Source organism: Mastacembelus armatus, chromosome 5 (assembly GCF_900324485.2).
Source record: "Mastacembelus armatus chromosome 5, fMasArm1.2, whole genome shotgun sequence".
Lineage (NCBI taxonomy): Eukaryota > Metazoa > Chordata > Actinopteri > Synbranchiformes > Mastacembelidae > Mastacembelus > Mastacembelus armatus.
Window position 1 is genome coordinate 5,772,715 of NC_046637.1, and position 19,166 is coordinate 5,791,880.

A 19,166-nucleotide genomic window follows, 5' to 3' on the forward strand; every position below is an offset into this window, starting at 1 on the left:
CCTGCCTGTGTTTTTGAGCAGCTCTCTTTGTGTCTTTGTGTTTTCTCAGGTTTGCAGACACGTTGGAGCAAGCAGATGACATGGCCATCGATATTCCCCATATTTGGCTGTACCTGGCTGAGCTGCTCAGCCCCGTGCTGAAGGAAGGGGGCTTCTCTATGAGAGAGCTCTATAGGTACAGAGGACACACCTGTACCATCTACATTCACTGTCACTTTGTTTGCCGTTTATTTCCCATGTTCGTTGCAGAATACTATGCACATTTTCGTGGCTAATTAATCTCAGAACACATTTACAGGAATTATAACCAGATCTGAAGTATTTAGAGTAATTTGTATTCTCCTTACTGTGCCTCACTTTTATGCTTTAAAAAAAAAAACAAACAATGTCATTTAATTGTTCTTTGTTTTTTGATTATAGTGAATTAAGCAAACCTTTGCTTCCTGTGGGAAGAGCTGGGATCTTAATTTCTGAAATATTGCACATACTATGCAAACAAATGGTAAGCATTGTGTTCTTGTCTTCTTCAAATACATTTGTTACTTTTGTGTAGTGACAGAAAAAATTAATGGATGATCAGTTCTTTCATTTATATTGTATACTAATAAAAGTCTAAACGTCTAAATTTGACAAAAGTAAGAAGAGAGGTGTCATGTTGTCTGGTCTGGTGTTCACAGAGCCATAGGACTGTAGGTTCCTTGTGGAGGGAATCTGGCCTCAACTGGTCTGACTTTCTACCAGAGGGAGAAGATGTCCAGGCTTTCATCTCACAACAGGTTGGTGATGAATCCGTCCATTCAATACAGGATCAACACTGAAGTAAATCTCACTGAACTGTGTCAATGCTTGTTTTTTACCTAATGTGCTGAAAATCAGCACTTCCTAACCTCCTTTCATTGTTCATTTCTTTTTTTTTTCATTTCATCCCTCATTTGACACTTCCTCACCTTATCAATGTCTTCTTGTTTTGACACAGAAACTCCAGTTTGTTCAGTTGGACGGCTCCAGCCCAGAGGCAGCTCTGTCTAAAAGGATCTTGTCTCCTGAGGAGATGAGCCGACAGCTGGAGAAACTCCTCCTGGAGGACATGGCCAGTGACGAGCAGATCTTTGACTGGGTAGAGGTAAGATGAGTGACAAACACTGGCACACATTTCTCAAAGACAAACCTTCTCACATAGTGTGCTCCTTCAGAGGGTCGCTATTATCATCTATAGATCTTTGGCGCAGCTCACATTCATATGCTACATGTCAGCAGAAATATTAAAGTCATAATGTGACAAAGTAACGGCTTACTTAAATAAGCAGTGGTTTGATGCAATTATCTGAGGTCCTTTCAGATGAGCAGTAATATAGTTGCAAATGTATGTTTGATTCTTAGCTGGTAAACCTGAGCAGATGAAGAATGTGATTAAGTCTAATTTTAAATGTTCTATTAGTCTGACAGTGTGTGTGTGTGTGTATCTTATTACTGTATTCACTAAGTCACACTGACCCACATTCTACATCTTACAGTAAACATTGTTTATTGTCCCAGACGCCCTCTGTTCTTGCTGCTGCTATGTTTCCACTGGGAAAAATGGAGGTGGTGTTTAGAGTTCAAAGACAAAGACAAAACTTTGCATGTGCTGTCAGTGCACGGTGCATAAAGTGTCAGTGGACCATGGCTGTATCTGGGTTGTCCAGAGCACAGTGACATGCTCTCTTGTAATAAACCTGCAGTCCAGCGGTCTTTTTGAGTTTGACCTGCTGTTATACCAAATGACTGAAGTGACTCTACCCAGACACAAACCCGACAGGTCATCCTGGTAAAGCAGGGCTGGCAGTTGTAGTCTAGCTCCACCTGTCCACGCGTTAAAGTGTCCTTCAGCCAGACACTGAACTCAGGATCACTGACGATGGTCAGACCAGCACCACGCCAGGCAGCTCACTACCATCACTGTGTGTGATTGACATAATAAAGCACTTTGGATTTATTACTGTACAACTGCAATGGCTATCAAACATGTCCGGTGGTGACTCTCAAACAATGTGCCATATTGGCTGATAGTACCAGAACAAGTAGATGGGTAAGTAGTGCTGAGAATCTTTGGCAAACTCCTGATTAGATTTAATTCTTTGTGTCACAGTTCAGTTCACCATCAATTCTTGATTCAAGACTATTCCTGAGGAAAAAGCAGAGTGCTTGGCTGTTACTGGCTGCTGGTTCTGCAGCCTCTCTGCTGCAGCATTAGTACCAGACATAGCCAGTGGTATTAAAACACTGCTGTACCACAGATCTGTAGGTTTTTTTCTCCCACAGAAGTGACTGATGTTCTGTGAAGTGCTGCAGTGTGTGTTTCTGAGCTGCTCTCTGCTGTATCATGCCATCATAGTTGAGTTCTGACATTAGTACAAAAATCAGTTTTCAGCATTATGAATCAATTCAGAATCATAGTTACGAATTGCAGTTCTAAAGTGAATTGATTATCTTTTTTTCCACCCACTGTTAAATGATAGGGTGAATAACAGGAAAATAAAAGCCTTATCTCAAAAGTTGTACACGGTGCAACAATTTTTGGGAACAGCTGTTCTATTGCATGCACAGCTGTCTGAGCATTGGGTCTGTTTTTGCAGCTCCACAGTTCAGCACAATCGTGCCTCAATGTTTCACTCTCACTCATAAACCCCGACATAAACATGCTGCGTTTTCCAGGACTTTGTAATATGTTGTGCTGGTTTATTCTTATTCAGTGTTGCCTGCTCTTCACTAGCACTGCTACTAAGATGAGCCATGTCAAAGTGTGTGTTTTGTCTTCTGCTCCATTTCCAAGGCAAACCTAGATGAATCTCAGATGAGCTCGTCTCCCTTCCTGAGGGCTTTGATGACAGCTGTGTGTAAGGCAGCAGTGAAAGGTAAGCACTCGACCACCTGGAGGAGACTCTGTTCCGCTAAGATCACACCGCTGATTGCAATATTTACACCCTGCCAAACCCAGAGCCGAGTGCCTCAGCATGCCCTCACTCTCCCTCCTGCTTCACTGCACAGATGATAACACCAACTGTCGAGTGGACACGGCCATCATCCAGAGGAGATTGCCTGTATTACTCAAGTACCTTAACTCAGACACTGAGCGACAGCTGCAAGCACTTTATGCACTTCAGGCGCTGATCGTCGCCCTGGATCAGCCTCCAAGTAAGTTCTATGTCGAGGTTTACACCTCATGAAACTAGAGATTTCTTTTTCTTTACATTTTCCTGTTCGGGGTAATGATAAAGACACAGAAGTGGGTGATTGTCTTGATAAGTCAGCAATTTTTCAGGCTCAGTAAACCGGGCATAACAAACTGTTCAAGTCCAAATTGCAGTCTTGATGTGTCCCTGCTCTCTCTCTCTGTCTTCAGACCTTCTCCGGATGTTCTTTGACTGTCTGTATGATGAGGACGTAATCTCCGAGGACGCTTTCTACAAGTGGGAGACGAGCAAAGACCCTGCAGAGCAGCAGGGCAAAGGTGTGGCCCTCAAGTCTGTTACAGCCTTCTTCACTTGGCTGCGGGAGGCGGAGGAGGAGTCGGAAGATAATTGACGAGGGAGACACCCGGGGACATGGCGTGATGGACCTGCATCCTTACAGCAGAACAAACCACACATTCAAAATGAGTGTGTGGGCAGGACGATACGTTTACGGCTGGAATTTTCTTCTGCGGTACGGTTGTGAAACATGCCACCATTTTGAGTTTGGATTCCAACGGCGGAAGCACTAAATACCTGTATTATACATAGAAAATATTTTTGTTTTAAATTTTAACTTACTTTTCTTTTGTTACTTTTTAAGAAGAGACTTAAAAGATACATAGGTTCTGGACTCTTTAATTTATTATTTTTTTAAGGACTGCAAATATGAAAGTTATTTAACATTTGCAGATGCTCACAACGGCAGAACAGAAATAACAATTATAATTAATTATAATAACAAAATAATAATTGTGAAATAAATAGCCTCCCTGGATTCCATACTGTTTGGTTTAAAACAGGGTAAAACAAAATTATTTTGGAATGAAGCAGAGATGCAAAGGAGAGGGTGCACAGGAGCTGTTAATGTTGCTTGTGTAGAATGTCTGAGGTCAAAGATTAGCTCTTCAGCTGTGGCTCACTCTTCCTTGAGATGTACATAGACCTCATGAGAGGCAGTGATATGCATTCTAAAAGCGATGCAAGTCAGTCCACAGAACTGTCAAACAAACGCAGGCGATGGATACGTTCACATGAAATGGGCGAAAATGCAACTCTAAAAAAAAAAAAAAAAAACAAACGGCCAGGGTCACTGAACATCAAATGCTTGTAATACTTCAGACCTATAGAACAGGTTAAATGCTTGTAAATACATTAAAGACAAAAAAGGTATTTAAAAAACACTGATGCTTACGATTTGATCTTTTAATGGGTGGTGTTGCGATGGTTGTGTATGTGTGTGTGTGTGTGCGCATGCAGAGATGCATGCACACACATGATGCACATGCTTCTGTAATGAACTGAGGAAGTATTTCAGTTCTCCTGTTTTTGGACAACACCTTGGCGTCCTCGAGGATCCGTTCCAGCCTGACCAGGACAGGAGATGGACCTGAGGGACCAATTTGGGTACTGCTCATCTGGTCTGCTCAGTCACTGAAGCATCAGTGGTCTGCTCATCATGAAGCATATACTTGGCTGTCTATGTCTGGACTGGTATACTTTCATATGTCTGTGTGGTTGCATGCTGATCAGATCACCCTACAAAGCATTTGCAGCACCTACTGTGCTGTAGCAGTTAATTGGCAGAAAATGTATTTATAAATATTTTAATAATTTGATAGATAGTATTTTTCCTAAGAACAACAATAATAGGTTCCAGCTTTTTAATTGTGAGGCTTTTGCTGTTTTTCTGGTCAGTATCATTGCATGTTTTGACTTTCAGAACAGAAAAGTTGTTTTCCTCGCCGTATTAATCACAAGAAAATGATTTGATGAATATTAGACAACCACAGCTGCCTCTGTAGCGTCACTTTGTTCCACCAGCTTTCACTTCTCAATTTCATTTTCTGTGAAGGATTTCATTCATCAGTTCTGACCTTTTCTGTATGTTTTAAGCTGATTAGTTTGAATAAGCAGGTCTACTCCATCTATTTTTTTTTTTTTTAGTTAATTTCAAAACCTGTTAGAAATTTACACCCCTGAAATGGAACAGTGTGTGTGTGTGATGGCTCCAAGACCTTCTTTGTTGAGTGCATTAGTTGTAAAAGTGTTGGATGAATGCAACTCACAATTATTTTTCATTTTCAGCAGGTCTCAATTTTTTGTTGGATGTGTCTGAGGTCTATGGCTTTAACTTAGCGCCTCTCTGTTGTATTTTTACATTCAGCAACTACTGATCTCCAATGAGGCTTAGCCAGAGACTCCTAGCCCTCGTCAGATGTGCAGTAATAATTGGTGTGTAACAGGCTTCGATGATGATGTTTTCATAATACACTGACCAGTAGGACAGTAGACACGTGTAACACAGAAAAGTAGTTTATTATCTGTGGTTGAGCTGGTCTCTGCTGCACCACACAGGTAACGCCGCTGATGTTTGTTTTGCTGCTAATGAAAATGAACAGAGACGATAAAGTGGTTTGTGGTCGCGGCGGCCATGACACTGGGAATCCTTCGACGTGCATTGTGACGCTGCGACGTGACGGACGGTGCTAATGGGCGGGGCTGGAAATCAGAAATCTAAATAAAGGATCGTGCAGAAATTTACTCCAAACTATCTCACTTTTTCCTCTACAACTGGAAGGTAAGTTTCATTCGCGGCGGGATATGTTTTTAGCTAAAGGTTTAGTTGCACGGATGCGTTGCTGGAAAAAAATGTGCTACAAGCAGCTGAAATGAATTTTATCTGCCTTGCACGACGCCATCATTGTATAAACGAACGGACAAAATGGCGAAATTGCAGGAAATCGCAAGGGGTCGCGTGAAGGCTTGTGTGGACATGATCGATATTATTTGGCAAAGGTGGGCGGATAAGCCACATCAGGGCCGCCTCGAAGGTGATCTGCGTTTTTGCAAAATCCAAGCGCACCTTTTCTGCTCGAGGGCGATGGGCCTCAATGAATGAAGTGTCACCGTTTTTCACAAGGCACGGGACGGGCCTCGGACCCGTGAGGTCCTAGTGTGCTATCCTGGCGTTCTCATGCGTGCTATTTTCTCCACCCAGGTCAATCTGTGTGATGCCGATACGCCGAGCAGCAGCAGCAGCAGCGGCGGCAGCAGCAGCAGCGACTCCCAGCCAGGACAAGGCCCCCTCCGCTGCAGCAGAGAAAGGTGAGGCCGGGGTCGGCACCATCGCCACTGACACAGACTTCATTGTGGACTCAGTATCAGTCACAACCCCCACAGACAAACACTGCAGTCCTGCACCCAGCCCGGACACTTGGGTGCCCCCCCGTGGGTCCCTTGTCAGAGTCGGTGTATTATTGTAGGTGCTCACACACTGACGTTCAGTTCTGACGTCATCCCAATGAGGAAAAGCAAAATAATAATCAAACCTAAAACACAGTGATGTCAAATAAAGTCCCAGCCTACAGGTCTAAATACAGCAGGTGAAAAAGTGCAACAATAAGGAAACACGGCCTCAGCACCATTAACCCCTGCACTCTGAAGAAAGTCCAAGTGTCTTTGGCCTGTGGGCAGCCTGCTGGTTTTTACATGCGTGACTGGTTCGAGATGTCTGTTAGACACTGTAGCTTAGTGTTTCCTAAACTGAGTCCTGACCCAAAATGGGTATGAACCCTCCATTACCTGACGTGCATCTCTACAGTGAGTAGTATTTGGTTATGCAGGTCAGAATGCCTGCACAGTGGCTCCGTCCTGTTGAATCAGATTGTGTCTGGAGCAGAAAACTAATCAGCTGCTGTTCTGTCCAGCAGACTTTCTAATGATAGCAGCAGAGCACAGCGTATTTTCTTTGTCTTCGCTTTGAACTATAAATCAAAGTAAAAGTGACAAAATGGTTCCAGAAAGAAGAAATAAGAAGAAGAAATAATCAGCAGTCTGCAACGCGTGTGTGTTTTGACCCTTTTTAAAAACGAGCACCACTCGTTCTTTCTACATTAATGCTAATGGTTTGCTTCTCAGAGCCTGAGGCCTCTTCAGAGGAGTCGCCCTCTGCTGATGAAGAGCAGGCCGCATCTTCAGCTGCTCCAACCGAGGCCGCGACCGATAAGGAGCCCAGAGAGAATGGAGAGAAGGGCGAAGACTCGGCCGCTGCGGAGAAGGAGGGCGAGGGGGCAGAGAAGAAAGAGTGAGTGTTACCAGAGACCTAGTGTGTAACCCTGAACACTGCGATATTTCACTTTGATAGCACTTTTATCTGTTTATATGATCCTTACCTCTGCTGGATGACAGCAGGCTGCACCTCTTACGGCTGCAGTGTTGCATTTCCAAAAGCTGTGACTCGTCACCCTTTACGTAGTCGTCAGACAGTTGTACCAGTCCCTTTGTCCGCAGTCTTGGAGGAGTGCACGAGGAGAGGACACTGGCATCCTGAGTCTGTCAATTTGTCGCTATCTCGGTCTCTATTTGCAAATCCAAAGAAAGAGCTGCATCAGCTACTGTGCTACATACACCTCAGAGTTAACGTCCAAATAAAATTTAGCGTTTTCCCACAAAAAATACAACAGCTCTCTCCTGAATTCTAAAATTCCCCTTTACTTTAGCTGTAGGTGATTCGATTATTTGGGCCGTTCACAAACCGCAGGGCCTTGTTGTCATATAAACGTAAAGAGCATCGTTTAGAGCAGTATGTATGGGAACCCAGGGAGTATTAGGAAACACATTAAAAAAAAAAAAAAAAAGCTTTCTGTTGAAGGACATCACGTTTAGCTCAACAGCTCGTCATTTTGTTAATTTCTCCTCCTTTTCTTCTCCCAGACCTTGACAAAGCAAACGTTCACCTTTATGTACACAGTTCACTAACACAGCAAATTACTGTGGTGGTCATAAACACACATGTTCTCAAACTTCATTTTGTGTTTCCCGTCGGTGACAAATGGACAAAGTGACAAATGCAAGGACTGCGCGGCTGGACAGTGCGCAACACACTGCTATGTTCTCCTACTAAGGTGAGGATGTGATAAAGATAAGGGTGGTAACGATCACAGTGAAATATCGCTTGTAAAGACATGAGCCACTTCACTGAACATTTGTCTTGCTCCTTTTGGCAACAGGTTGAAAGATGGCTACAAGTATGAGAAATCCAAAGTGAAGAAGGTGAAAAGGACGATTCCTGCGTGGGCTAGTGTCACTTCCAGCAAAAAGCTTCCCGTTACCAACTTTGCAGGCACTCAGAACAAAGTGGATAATATCCTCATTGAAGCTATTACGGTGTGTACAAACTTTACAACTTCACCTCTCAGCACAGCCGCTTGTACTTGTTTAGTTTTTCCTTAAGGGAACCTCTGTGAATTCTTGTCTGTTTTCAATGCAGTCCTGTAACGACAAGTCTGGGGTATCGTACCAGTCTGTCATGAAATATATTGTGAAGAAATACCCAGGGATGGAGCTCGACAAGAAGAAGTTTCTTATCAAGAAAGCAATGAAAAAACATCTGGAGAAGGGCACCATCAAACAGGTGAAGAACATTCATTTTTACTGAAATAAAGCATCGTCTCTGATCTGGTAGGAGCAGATTACGTTGTCAACATAAATGCTGTTAAATGTGAATGCTTTGTTTCATGGAACATTTCTAACAATTTAATTCCACTGGTATTAATTAAAATATGGACGGGCTGTTTTTGCTTTCTGCCTGGCACAGCTCAAGGGTAAAGGTCTTTCAGGAACCTTCACCATTGGGAAGCTGTCGCCCTCCACTAAGGTACGGTACATCAGGGGTAGGAAGTGATGCACAATAGTTAAATACAGTTTCATACTGTGTGTGCCAGCTTTGATGTGCTTCATTCTGTTTAAGGACGAGGCCAGTCACTTTCTTTTGTTTTCCACTCGTAGTGAATACAGAAAAAATATCACGCACACGTACCGCTGACTCTCTGTTACTGCAGAGCCTGGAGGAAAACTGATGGCCATTTTTAGCCTCTTTGGAAAATAAGATCAACAGTATTAAGATGTATAAGACATATATTAAGATGGGCCTCACATTCTTAGTGAGGAAGAAATGTGGCAGCCAGTGTAGCAGTGTGGCTACCTGGTTGGTTTTAGAAAATCACTGGCCTTACCCTTTAAAGAAAATTTGTCAACAATCTCCTGCTCACATTTTCCCCTCTGAGGCTGGGATGTGTGGTTGTAATCGTCATGTCTGTAAATGGATGGTGTTTTAGAAATCAGCTCAGAAGCAGGAGTCTCTGGGAGATGCTCTTCCTCTCATCATCACTCGGCTCTGTGAGCCCAAAGAGGCCTCCTACAATCTGATCAAGAAATACCTTGAGCAGCACTTCCCCAGCCTCAACATCGAGAACAGGTACAGAGCATTGTGTCAAATGTTTCCAAAAATACAGCCCTTTTATCAAAACTGGAATTGATCAAGTCAAATAGATCATTTTAAGTTTTTCCGATTAATATGTCCAGGCATCAGTGTAGAACTGACAAAATTTGAAAGTTCAAAAATGTTTTAGGGTCAGATTTCTACTGTAGAAGATTAATTTTAAAGATGACACAGCTCGGTTTTAGCAGAGGCTTAGTAATTTGGAAAAATGGGTGTGCAGAGTTGAGTTACTGTGTGGTTATTCAATAGACCCACGATAAACTGACTGCTCTTTGTCCTCAGGCCTGAGGTCCTAAAGACAGCTTTGGTGAAGGCAGTAGAGAAAGGACATCTGGAGCAAATCACTGGGAAAGGAGCCAGAGGGACTTTCCAGGTAAAACTCCTAGTTAGACCATTTTCTAAATGTTTGTTCCAGTATAATGGCTAAAAATGACTGAAAGCACGCAGACTGAAAGAAGAGCATTTGATCATTTGAAGGCATCCTCCCTGCACTGATGAAACCAGAGGGAAATATGTTTTTAGGTGCTAGAAAAACTGATGCTCAGTCTCTTTCTTATACTGGTGGCATAGATGTAGTGCAGCTAGAAGATACAGATTAGGTATCTGAATTAAGACTATGACTAACAGTCATTTTTAGTATTAATTTATCTGTTATTTATTTGCTCAATCAATCCATTAGTCATTTGGTAAATAAGATGCCTGTGCCAGTTGCCGATGTTTTCCCATTGCTCAGTAATCCAGTAATCAACTAGTTACTGCAGCTCTAGTCTCAAAGTAAAGCAGAGCAAACCACGTGCCCTAAAAATGCTTGTATTCCACTGTCACAGCTGAAGCGTACTGGGAACCAGGTCCTGCTGAAGGGCGGCACCTTAGAGGACGCCATCACAGCTGCCATCACAGCCATGAACGAACCTAAAACCTGCAGCACCACAACTCTACGCAAATTCCTAGTAGATGCCAACAAGGACATGAAAGAGCACCAGTTAGGTGAGACTTCCTCTCTCGTGCTAAGTCTCAGCTGGAGTTTTGCCGACTGTTTTACAAATTAGGCGACACAGAGGAACAAGTGTTTTCAGACGTAGAGTTCATAGCTAGTAAAGCACTTTCTTGTCATTGGCTGCATGAAACCAAAACACTGTCTGGTGCGCTGTGGGAATTATTTGGCATCCAAATGGTATTATTAAAATCTCTCCTCTTCTTTAGTGGCAAATCTGAGGAGGACCCTGACAAAGTGTAAAGTACTCGGATGGATGGAGCAGATCACAGGTCATGGTTTCACTGGGACCTACCAGCTCTCGTTCCCGTTCTACCCAAGGTACTGCAACTACATTAGGAAAACATGCTTTTGTCATTTATTTATTCAGTGCTAAGAAAACTCCTTTTTTTTCACATTTTTGCCTCAATGTTTCAAAAATCTCACTAGTTCTGTTTCCGGTGCTTCAGTGTCAAATAAGGCACTGTGGTGGTAAGTGACACATGCTGAAGCACACACAAACTATTTGGACCATTCTCCTAATTAGGAAAACATTATCTACTAATTGGGAGACTTTTAAGTGTATAATAATGTCTGCCTACATGCAACAAAATCTGCCAGTAATGGAAACAACATCAGCAAATAATCAAACACCTGTTGGAACAGGTAAAACACAAGCTTCAGAAATGTGACATCTTTGCTGCTTTACACACAGTTAGCTGATGATCAGCCAGTAGCCTGAGTTGTAGACAGTTATGTGTTTAAAAAAAAAAAAAAAAAACCCTCACATTTAGTCAAATCTGGCCCCTGTTTTGAGATATTTGACCTGAAAGTTGTGTGATAGAACAGAGGACCTAGCAGAGATGGTTATACAGCTTGTACACTTACCTTTAAGTGTGTTGTCAGACCTGTTCTTTTTTCTTTTCAGTCCTACCATCCTGTACCCAGACAAGTTCAAGGAGCTTCAAAAGAAAAACGGTGCACCTCCACTTAAGCGGAGGCGGACGGTTGAATCTTCTGATGAGGAAGAGGAAGAATCAGAAGAAGAGGAAGAGTCTGAGGATGAAGCTCCCCCCCGTAAGAGGTGGGTGTAAACATTCTTGCATTAGTCAGTACTTCTTTGGTAGTGTGTGTAGTTTTCCAGGAGGGGAAAAAACAACTTTCAGCAGAACCAAAGGGTGGGATTTCTTTGGTTGTCTAATACTAAAATCAAGCTTTTTTTCCCAGGTTCACCTCCACAATTTTAAAGTTACGAGATTAAATAGAATTTTACAAGAAACAGTATTTTCTTATTTTACTTTATATTGGCAAATTTGAGGGGTTAAGAAGTAAAGCCTCTTTGGAGAAGAAGGGAAATAACCATTTCTTAAAGAAGTGGTGTGGGTGTTAACTGTTTTTTTTTTTTGTTTGTTTTTTTTCATCTGTGTTGTATTTCAGTAGCCTTGCACTTCCATATTGTATAATGCATGTATATAATTACACTCCTAGTTGAGTCATTTCTGCCTATTCATCACTTGTAGGAAATCTCAGAAGAGGCCTCCACCGAAGGCTCGCCATCCCCCACCAACCAAGAAATCCCAGAGTGCTAGTCAGTCAAAAGCCAAAAGCAAGGGACGACCCCTCATAAAGAAGTCTCCAGCCAAGAAAGCTGTGTCTTCAGCCAAGAAGTTGGGAAGGAAACAGTCAGCTTCTAAGAAGGAAACCTCCACGCCACCTAAAGCCACGCCTGTCAAGAGAGGAGCCCCTGCAAAAAAGCCCAAAACACCAGCTGTTAAAAAGCTGACCAAAAGGGGATCCAAACGACCGGTGTCCAGAGAGTCATCCGCTGAGGAGGCTGCAGTCTCAAAGGAGACGACAAAGAGCGGGTCCAAGCGATCTAAGCCTGAAGAGTCGTCTCCTGAGGAGCCTGGGGTTAAAAAGTTGGTGACCAAAAGTGGGTCCAGGCGATCTGAGCCTGAAGAGTTGTCCCTCAAGGAGCCCATAGTCAAAAGAGCAGTGAAGAGCAGCAAGCAGTCCACTCGTAAATCAAAGAGAGGGAAGTAGTGAGCCCAGGATCACCTTCCATGAACTGGGCTGCTCTGAATACTCAGCAGTTTGCCGCTTTGTTTCAGTGCTCTCTCTCTCTCTTTATCATTTTTTCCCTTTTTAATGGGGCAGTAGTTTTTTTTTTTAATTTTTATTATTTGTATTGTAGTATAACAACAGTATCCTACCAGTTAAGTTCACTGTACATTGAGAATTTCTGAATTTCCTTTTTAACCACCATATGTAGAAAAGCTTCACTCTGCTCTTAAAACAGACGTGTGACCAGCTGCCAGCGTGGGACAACATAGCAAGATCCACTGTAACTAGAGCCATGTAGTGACTTCTGTTTTTCTAACTCTTCCTCATCCACTCTGTAGGCTGTTGGCAGCACACGATCCTAAAATCGAAGTGAAACATCAGTGTTGTTGGAGGTTTGAAAAGAGAGGCTGGTTTAAGTTTTAAAAAGCTTTACTGTTGCCAATTATAAAACACAGGTTTTAAGGCTGTTGTCCAATATCTTGGGATAAAATTACTATATTCTGGTCAAGCACTGGCTCAGAACCTCTACTGGTCATTTAGCCTTTTTTCTTTAATTTATTATTTAGGACAAACTGAAAATCCCCCTAGAAAAGATGAGGCCTGCACGGCACCATGTTGATGATTTCTTGAAGACAGAACCGTATTGATTTCAGAACAAGCCACACTGGGAGGGAAACACTTGTTGGTATATGTACACATGGCACATACATAAATTGATTTTATTGCTTCACAGCTGTGATTCAGTCCCAAACTCTTAATGTGTGTTGTGAATAAGGAAAAGGGGGATAATAGCTCATACATACCCTGCATGCATGTATTCCTTGTGTTGTTAAGCTTTTTTCCAAGTCATTAATAAAATGGCTATATTTGTAAATTTGCTGTTTTATAATTACACGCTGCAGTTGTTTAGAAATTAGATGTACAGGGGGAAAGTGAAATATTTTAAACGTGATTCCTCAGGGTGCTGGGACTAGCAGGTGTCTGTTTCTAAATAACCGATGAAGCAACAATAACAGTTTGTATCAGCACATGTACAGAATGTTTTTAGTGTTTTAAAATGGATGAGCTGACAATAGTCCTGGAGCCTTGTGGAAGTAGATTTTAAAGACTTGTAGACCTCCACTGGGCGTGTGACGTCACCGGGGTCAATTGCGCAATAACCAGAAACATGGAGCTGGAAAAACGTCCGGATAGACAGCAGCTGGGGGAGGGGGAGGTGAGTCAACGCGTTTCATGTGTCGGTGAGGAGAACTCTTTAAATACACACTTTCTTCCTCTTCCTCTCCGGGCTCCTTTCCCATCAGCAGCACACCTGGACCACGGAGCGTCGGCAGCAGGTAAAGACCAGGAGCCGCTCGGCGTCAACGTGGAAAGGAGCCAGACTGGGCGGACAAGTTGGCGGTTGCGGTGGAGACTCAGAGTGAAAAGTAAGTTTCTGTGACATCCAGACGTGAGCGGGACCTTCAGTCTGGTCCCAGGTGGAGCTAGAGACCTGTCCACGCTTGGCGGAAACGGTTCGGCAGTTTTGTCATTTCGTATTTGTCCCGGTCTTTGGAGCAGGGTCAGGCCCGACCAGCTAAACACACGGCAACACTTTCCCGTGTATCAGCAACGACCTGGACAGGAAAACATATATGACCTGCATGTAACGTTACACTGTCAGTAAAGGCCTTTACCAACCACAGCGCGAAACACTGATTTAGTTCTGGGTCTGGGTGGTTTTAATCCCCGGTGGCGCTGCTGGTGTGTATGAAGTTTGGAGTGAACTGGTTTGTCTGTCTGTCCTGACAGGTCTTAATGTCTCTTGCTGTCTGCTTTTACAGAGAGAAACAGGCAGCATGGGTGAAGCAGCAGTCAGAGCAGATGATACAGTGACGCGATCAGCAGAGGTAACTCCAAATGTTTTCTCTTTGCATTTGAGCTTCATGTTTGCTCATGACTTCTGTCTTCATTGTAAAGTACGTGGGCTCATTTCCTGTGGACGACTGCTGTTTGGATGAGCAGATGGAGCAGCTGCACACTCAAATGAAACTCATTAAAGTAAGTTCTAGAAAAGAGCAGTATCTGGAAAAGCAACAAGTACCTCTTTAATGAAAGATGCAGAACCCACTATGTTCTTATCGTTTTCAATCAGACATGCAGGAAGAGACGGCCTGTGTCCTTGAAGTTCTCCATCAAAGGGGTGAAAATGTATGATGAGGATGAAACGGTGAGGATGCTGATTGGTCAGTGCCCATCCAGACAACCTGGTCTGGAGGCATTAAACATTAAAGTTGAAGATGGCAGTGCAATTACACAGCATCTGGTTCTCACCCTCCTCGTCCTCAGACCCTCCTGATGGCCCACGCCCTGCGCAGAGTGTCCCTGTCCACCGCTAGGCCTGTCGATGCCCAGTTTGCCTTCGTCTCCCACAACCCAGGCAGCACAGACACCCAACTGTACTGTCATGTCTTCCAAGCTAGACATGCCAGAGCGGTAAGGAAACAGGTCTACTCACCTTTACAGAGAGCATTACAATTACCATAAGATTACTTGGATAAATTACATCTGTGGTTTTGAACACACAGACCTTTGTTATCACATGTGTACATGTGACAGAGCATTTGTCTTATGTATTTTAAAGCGACCAGGGAGGTGGTGTATGAGAAGTACATCATATTTACATGTGCTTGAGCTTCTCTATGCAGATAATTCTCAGAGACAATGAGACTTGTGCACAGGGCTTTCACAGACTGATGTAGCACCACAGCTGGGACAGTGCAGCTAAAATTAGGTTAATATTGCACATAACCATTTACCTTGATTTAAAAAAAAAAAAAAAAAAAAAATGTAGTGCATAATTTTACTTTTTAATCAACCCTCCATTCTTCTAGTAATTGAGTGTAACTTTTAGATTTTTGTGTTCAATTTTTCTTCTGTAGGCACAGTTCCTGAACCTGCTGCTGTGCCGCTGTTTCCAGCTGTCTTACTTAGAGAAGCACCCAGAGGAGGCCCAGGAAAAATCTGCTGGCTCAGCTCCTCATCGTAGCCCGTCTCTGCTCAATCATGGCTTCCCTCTCAGTGTCAGTGCCCTGGTGTCCTTCAGGAGAGCCCCTTTTCAAGGGTTGTTACAAGGCCTAAAGGTTTGGACCTTAACATCTGTCTGTTAATTCCTATAAGTTATCATGTGTCCTCCTTGAACTGTAGTGTTTCCCTTTTTAGTTTGTAAGACAAGATGAAACGAGAGACAAAAATAATTGTAGTATTTTAGTATCAGTTGTTAAAGTATTTTAACAACTGATTAATGGTTTGATTTGACATCTTTTTTACATTCTTGGCTTTTAAAACCTTGATTCTCATAATAAAGAGGTTTTAAATGTAAACTGTCCTTACCCAAGGGTCCACTGGGTTAAATGGCTTAACAAATCAGGACATCAGCTGCTGAACGATGCAAATAAAAGAAAATGTCAGAAGACAAATAGATTCCACATATGATTCTAAGATTCCACATGTTTTCACTCATCTACAGAAAAATCAGACGTTTTCCCACAACCCACACAACAGCCATGATGACGTTTTACCAACCTCCTCCCCGTCACTGGTGCGCAAGAAAGTCATCCGCACCAAAGCACTGCGCTCTGGGGCTTACCGCTCTTTCACTTTCACGCCGCTCAAACAGCGCAGCGTTCAAGAGCGGCTGACTGCATCACAAGGTGGGCCGAGTGTTCAGAGAGCGATTTCAAGATTCAAAGAATTGATTAGGTAAAGCAAACACTCTGTGTTAGGTGATGGGCAGCCACTCACAGTGTGTTGGTGTCAGAGGTAACAGCCTTGTCTCACGTGGGTCACACTATACATATATTTTGTAAGTTTCTCGCTGTTGAGTTTGCCTCACTAATGGTGAAGATTTACCTTTAGCTTTAACATGTTCAAACACAAGCTTTGGTTTTAAGAGTTGTTTAATCAATTCTTCCTTTATCTCAGTCCTGCTATGTTGACACCAAATATTCCTTTCACCAAGACCAGATTACATTGCATTCTTTTCCCACACAAACACAGCAGTGTCTCCACTTCTGGAGCTCTTGCAATCCGAATTCACAATTTATCCTCTTGTATGCAAAACAGAAAAGGAGCAAGACAAAAAGCTAGTGAGGAGATCCAGTGCTTCAAGCCTGGCGGAAACAGAAGAAGCACTGGCTCAAGCAGTGTGGTGGTGGGCTGGCATCGCAACGTGAGTGTCTCATGCATTTGGCATATCTCACTGAAAATAGATCCCTTCTAGAGCCTTTTTTTCTTGAATATGTCTGTGTTTTGTTTTTTTTTTGTAAGACAAATCTTCTGTATTTCAGTGACAGCAGCTATTCCCTGCTCGCAGATGATGTTCTTGGCTCATACCTACTGTGTCCCCATCCTAAAAAACCGAAATGTGGCTCTCTCATCATTCGATGCCCATGTGGCCTGATCACCCACCTCATAGAAAACACTCGTAAAGGGAAATTCCTGCTAGAGGTAACTTGTTTTGTCAGGACAGGTTGAAACATATCCATTCTTATTAGCAAACATCAAGTCTGCCAAGCTAATATTTGCTTAGATTTGCAGTGGAAACAAAAATACAAGCTGTCGACAGAACTGCAGAGGAAGCAATAAAATCCGAAATGTTTTGACTTTGGACTCAAAACATTGTTTACAATGATATTGTTTTTAATATTAAATCATGGTATCAACATAGGACTGAAGGGGTTTGTATGAAGGTACCCAGAGTTCATTTTATATATCATGTATGTATTTCAGAAGTTTCCATGCTTGAAAACTTCTTCCCCTAGTTATATAATTTATCAAGCTTATATCACGTGACGCTATAAAACTAATGCAGTTTTGGTAGATCGTTAGATACATGCTGCAATTTTCTGTAATTCAGTGGTAAATTTAGTTGTTGTTAGAGCTGGCCTTTTAAAATACACATTAGTAGATGTCAACAAAGTTTTGCTCGAAAGCAGCCCAGTATGGTGTTTGTGGATCTGTCCATGTTGTAAAGGAAAATTAATATTCAATTCATCGCTATGGATTTTTATGCCAAGATACTGAAAGTACTTTGATTTGATGTGTAAAATTTCTATATGGTGACTAAGACAACTGTAATTCTAAAAGTACAGTAAAACAAACTGTAAAAGGTTTTGTTGTTTCCATTCAATATTACCTGTAATTCAAGTTAACCCTAGTCGTGACGTTTAACGTTTTCTCTTCCTTTGGTTTTTCTTTGTGGTAGAAATGCAAGGCTGAGTTCAGTTCCATCACAGAACTGATTGAATATTACACAGAGACGCAGGATGAGCTGCCATGTCTGCTGAGCTGTGCTCGGGTAAATCACTGTTATGAGTGGGAGGAAAATACCAGCAAACAGACTGAAAAGCTGTGCAAGAGACTGGCTGAAGCCAAAATTAAAAGTACCACTAAAAAGGAATGGGTTTAAACTTCGGACACTAACCTCCAAGGATCCAAATAAAGTGACACTTTTTCTTTCTTTTGCACATAGACTATTACTTTACAATCGCACGTGGTGTTGTAGGGAATCTTCACAATTGGTAACACAATGCACATATGAACAACATTGGCACTTAATGTATATAGTATGTATGTATATAGTATACAAGCCATTTCCTCAAATAGTGTTTTGTGTTTGCTGTTTTTTGTTTTTCAATCTCAATTTTAAAAAATATTTTTATATGTGCCTGTAAGGCCTCAGACGAGTTTTAGTGATTTTAGGATGTGATACTAAACATCCCAGAGTTCTGGAGTGGAGTAATCCCTCAGATTGCTGTGTTTGATGGTGAAGCTGTGATTGTTTTTTTGTTTTTTGTTTTTGTTTTTTTTTTTCTCCTTGCATTGTAAAAGTGTTACACATATATTTGTTCAAATTTTATTGCTCCATTGAATTTTAATCTAGCTTACACGATATATTGTGTGTATGTTTAGATACTAGACCTGCGGACATTTAAGCAGGAAAGATGTGTCAATGGTATAACGAATGAAATGTGATTATGACATAATTTTATTTCTAAGGCTTATTACCTCAGGGTGTTAGTGCCACTATATTAGGTTATAATTATTTTGGTTATGTTTAGTTTTATTGAAGCAATTTTAAATAACTTAGGTGTTGATTGAACTGTATAAACAGATCATTTTTTTAAAAATGTCATATGTAATTCGTTTGAACTGTGTTACATTTAGATGTTTTGGTTATTTTAGCCGACCATCACTGATTATAATCACCATACACTCAGCTGATTATTTTTATAATCAAGATTAATCAATCAATTAAAAGATTAAGATATTTCATATATTTTTTAAAATAGCATTTAACGTTAGCCAACTAAAATCCTAGGCAAGATTTGGATAAAATGACTCATGTCAGGTTTGGGACTCATGGATGGAGGATACACACTTTATTAAGAAGGAACTGTACTTTAGTTCTTGCTTAAAAAAAAAACTTAAAAACCTAACATGTGGTAATATGTAAAGTTAGAGCGAAGTACTTTTATATTATTACGTTTAGTTTTTATTTTTATCCTCATTCCCTCCTCACCTAAATGTCCGCCGTCCTGGGACCGTTGGACCTGTTAGATCTCTAAACTTGTGAGTAGGCAGAGGAAACTGGTTG

At 41.9% G+C, this 19,166-nt stretch overlaps 3 protein-coding genes across 7 annotated transcripts in view; all 3 read left to right on the forward strand.

Annotated features, from left to right (window-relative positions):
• The window catches only part of eif4g3a (eukaryotic translation initiation factor 4 gamma, 3a), a 43,039-nt gene extending 38,646 nt beyond the window's left edge, over positions 1-4,393 (forward strand). Inside the window, exons 29-35 of the mRNA XM_026306204.1 lie at positions 50-175; positions 421-502; positions 678-776; positions 977-1,123; positions 2,813-2,894; positions 3,028-3,174; positions 3,383-4,393. Coding sequence (XP_026161989.1) covers positions 50-175; positions 421-502; positions 678-776; positions 977-1,123; positions 2,813-2,894; positions 3,028-3,174; positions 3,383-3,564 — 865 coding nt within the window. The 3' untranslated portion in view covers positions 3,565-4,393. The remainder of the gene's footprint in view (positions 1-49; positions 176-420; positions 503-677; positions 777-976; positions 1,124-2,812; positions 2,895-3,027; positions 3,175-3,382) is intronic.
• A 1,266-nt stretch (positions 4,394-5,659) lies between these two features.
• hp1bp3 (heterochromatin protein 1, binding protein 3) lies at positions 5,660-13,403 on the forward strand. 3 transcript variants are annotated; one of them, XM_026307500.1, is made up of 13 exons: positions 5,660-5,790; positions 6,211-6,317; positions 7,131-7,296; positions 8,054-8,116; positions 8,222-8,378; positions 8,482-8,625; positions 8,809-8,868; positions 9,329-9,468; positions 9,775-9,865; positions 10,320-10,479; positions 10,696-10,807; positions 11,394-11,549; positions 11,986-13,403. In XM_026307500.1, exons 2-13 carry the CDS (start codon positions 6,224-6,226, stop codon positions 12,506-12,508), a joined length of 1,866 nt encoding a protein of 621 aa, XP_026163285.1. In that variant the 5' UTR covers positions 5,660-5,790; positions 6,211-6,223; the 3' UTR covers positions 12,509-13,403. The 3 variants fall into 3 exon arrangements, with proteins under 3 accessions (XP_026163285.1, XP_026163287.1, XP_026163286.1); XM_026307501.1 differs by lacking the exon at positions 5,660-5,790 and adding an exon at positions 5,925-6,043; XM_026307502.1 differs by lacking the exon at positions 8,054-8,116.
• Positions 13,404-13,502: 99 nt separating this feature from the next.
• Positions 13,503-18,769, forward strand: sh2d5 (SH2 domain containing 5). 3 transcript variants are annotated; one of them, XM_026307503.1, is made up of 10 exons: positions 13,503-13,956; positions 14,353-14,418; positions 14,489-14,569; positions 14,664-14,738; positions 14,858-15,004; positions 15,451-15,651; positions 16,038-16,221; positions 16,634-16,739; positions 16,858-17,017; positions 17,775-18,769. In XM_026307503.1, exons 2-10 carry the CDS (start codon positions 14,368-14,370, stop codon positions 17,976-17,978), a joined length of 1,209 nt encoding a protein of 402 aa, XP_026163288.1. In that variant the 5' UTR covers positions 13,503-13,956; positions 14,353-14,367; the 3' UTR covers positions 17,979-18,769. The 3 variants fall into 3 exon arrangements, with proteins under 3 accessions (XP_026163288.1, XP_026163289.1, XP_026163290.1); XM_026307504.1 differs by lacking the exon at positions 13,503-13,956 and adding an exon at positions 13,971-14,272; XM_026307505.1 differs by lacking the exon at positions 13,503-13,956 and adding an exon at positions 13,971-14,187.
• The last annotated feature ends 397 nt before the right edge of the window (positions 18,770-19,166 follow it).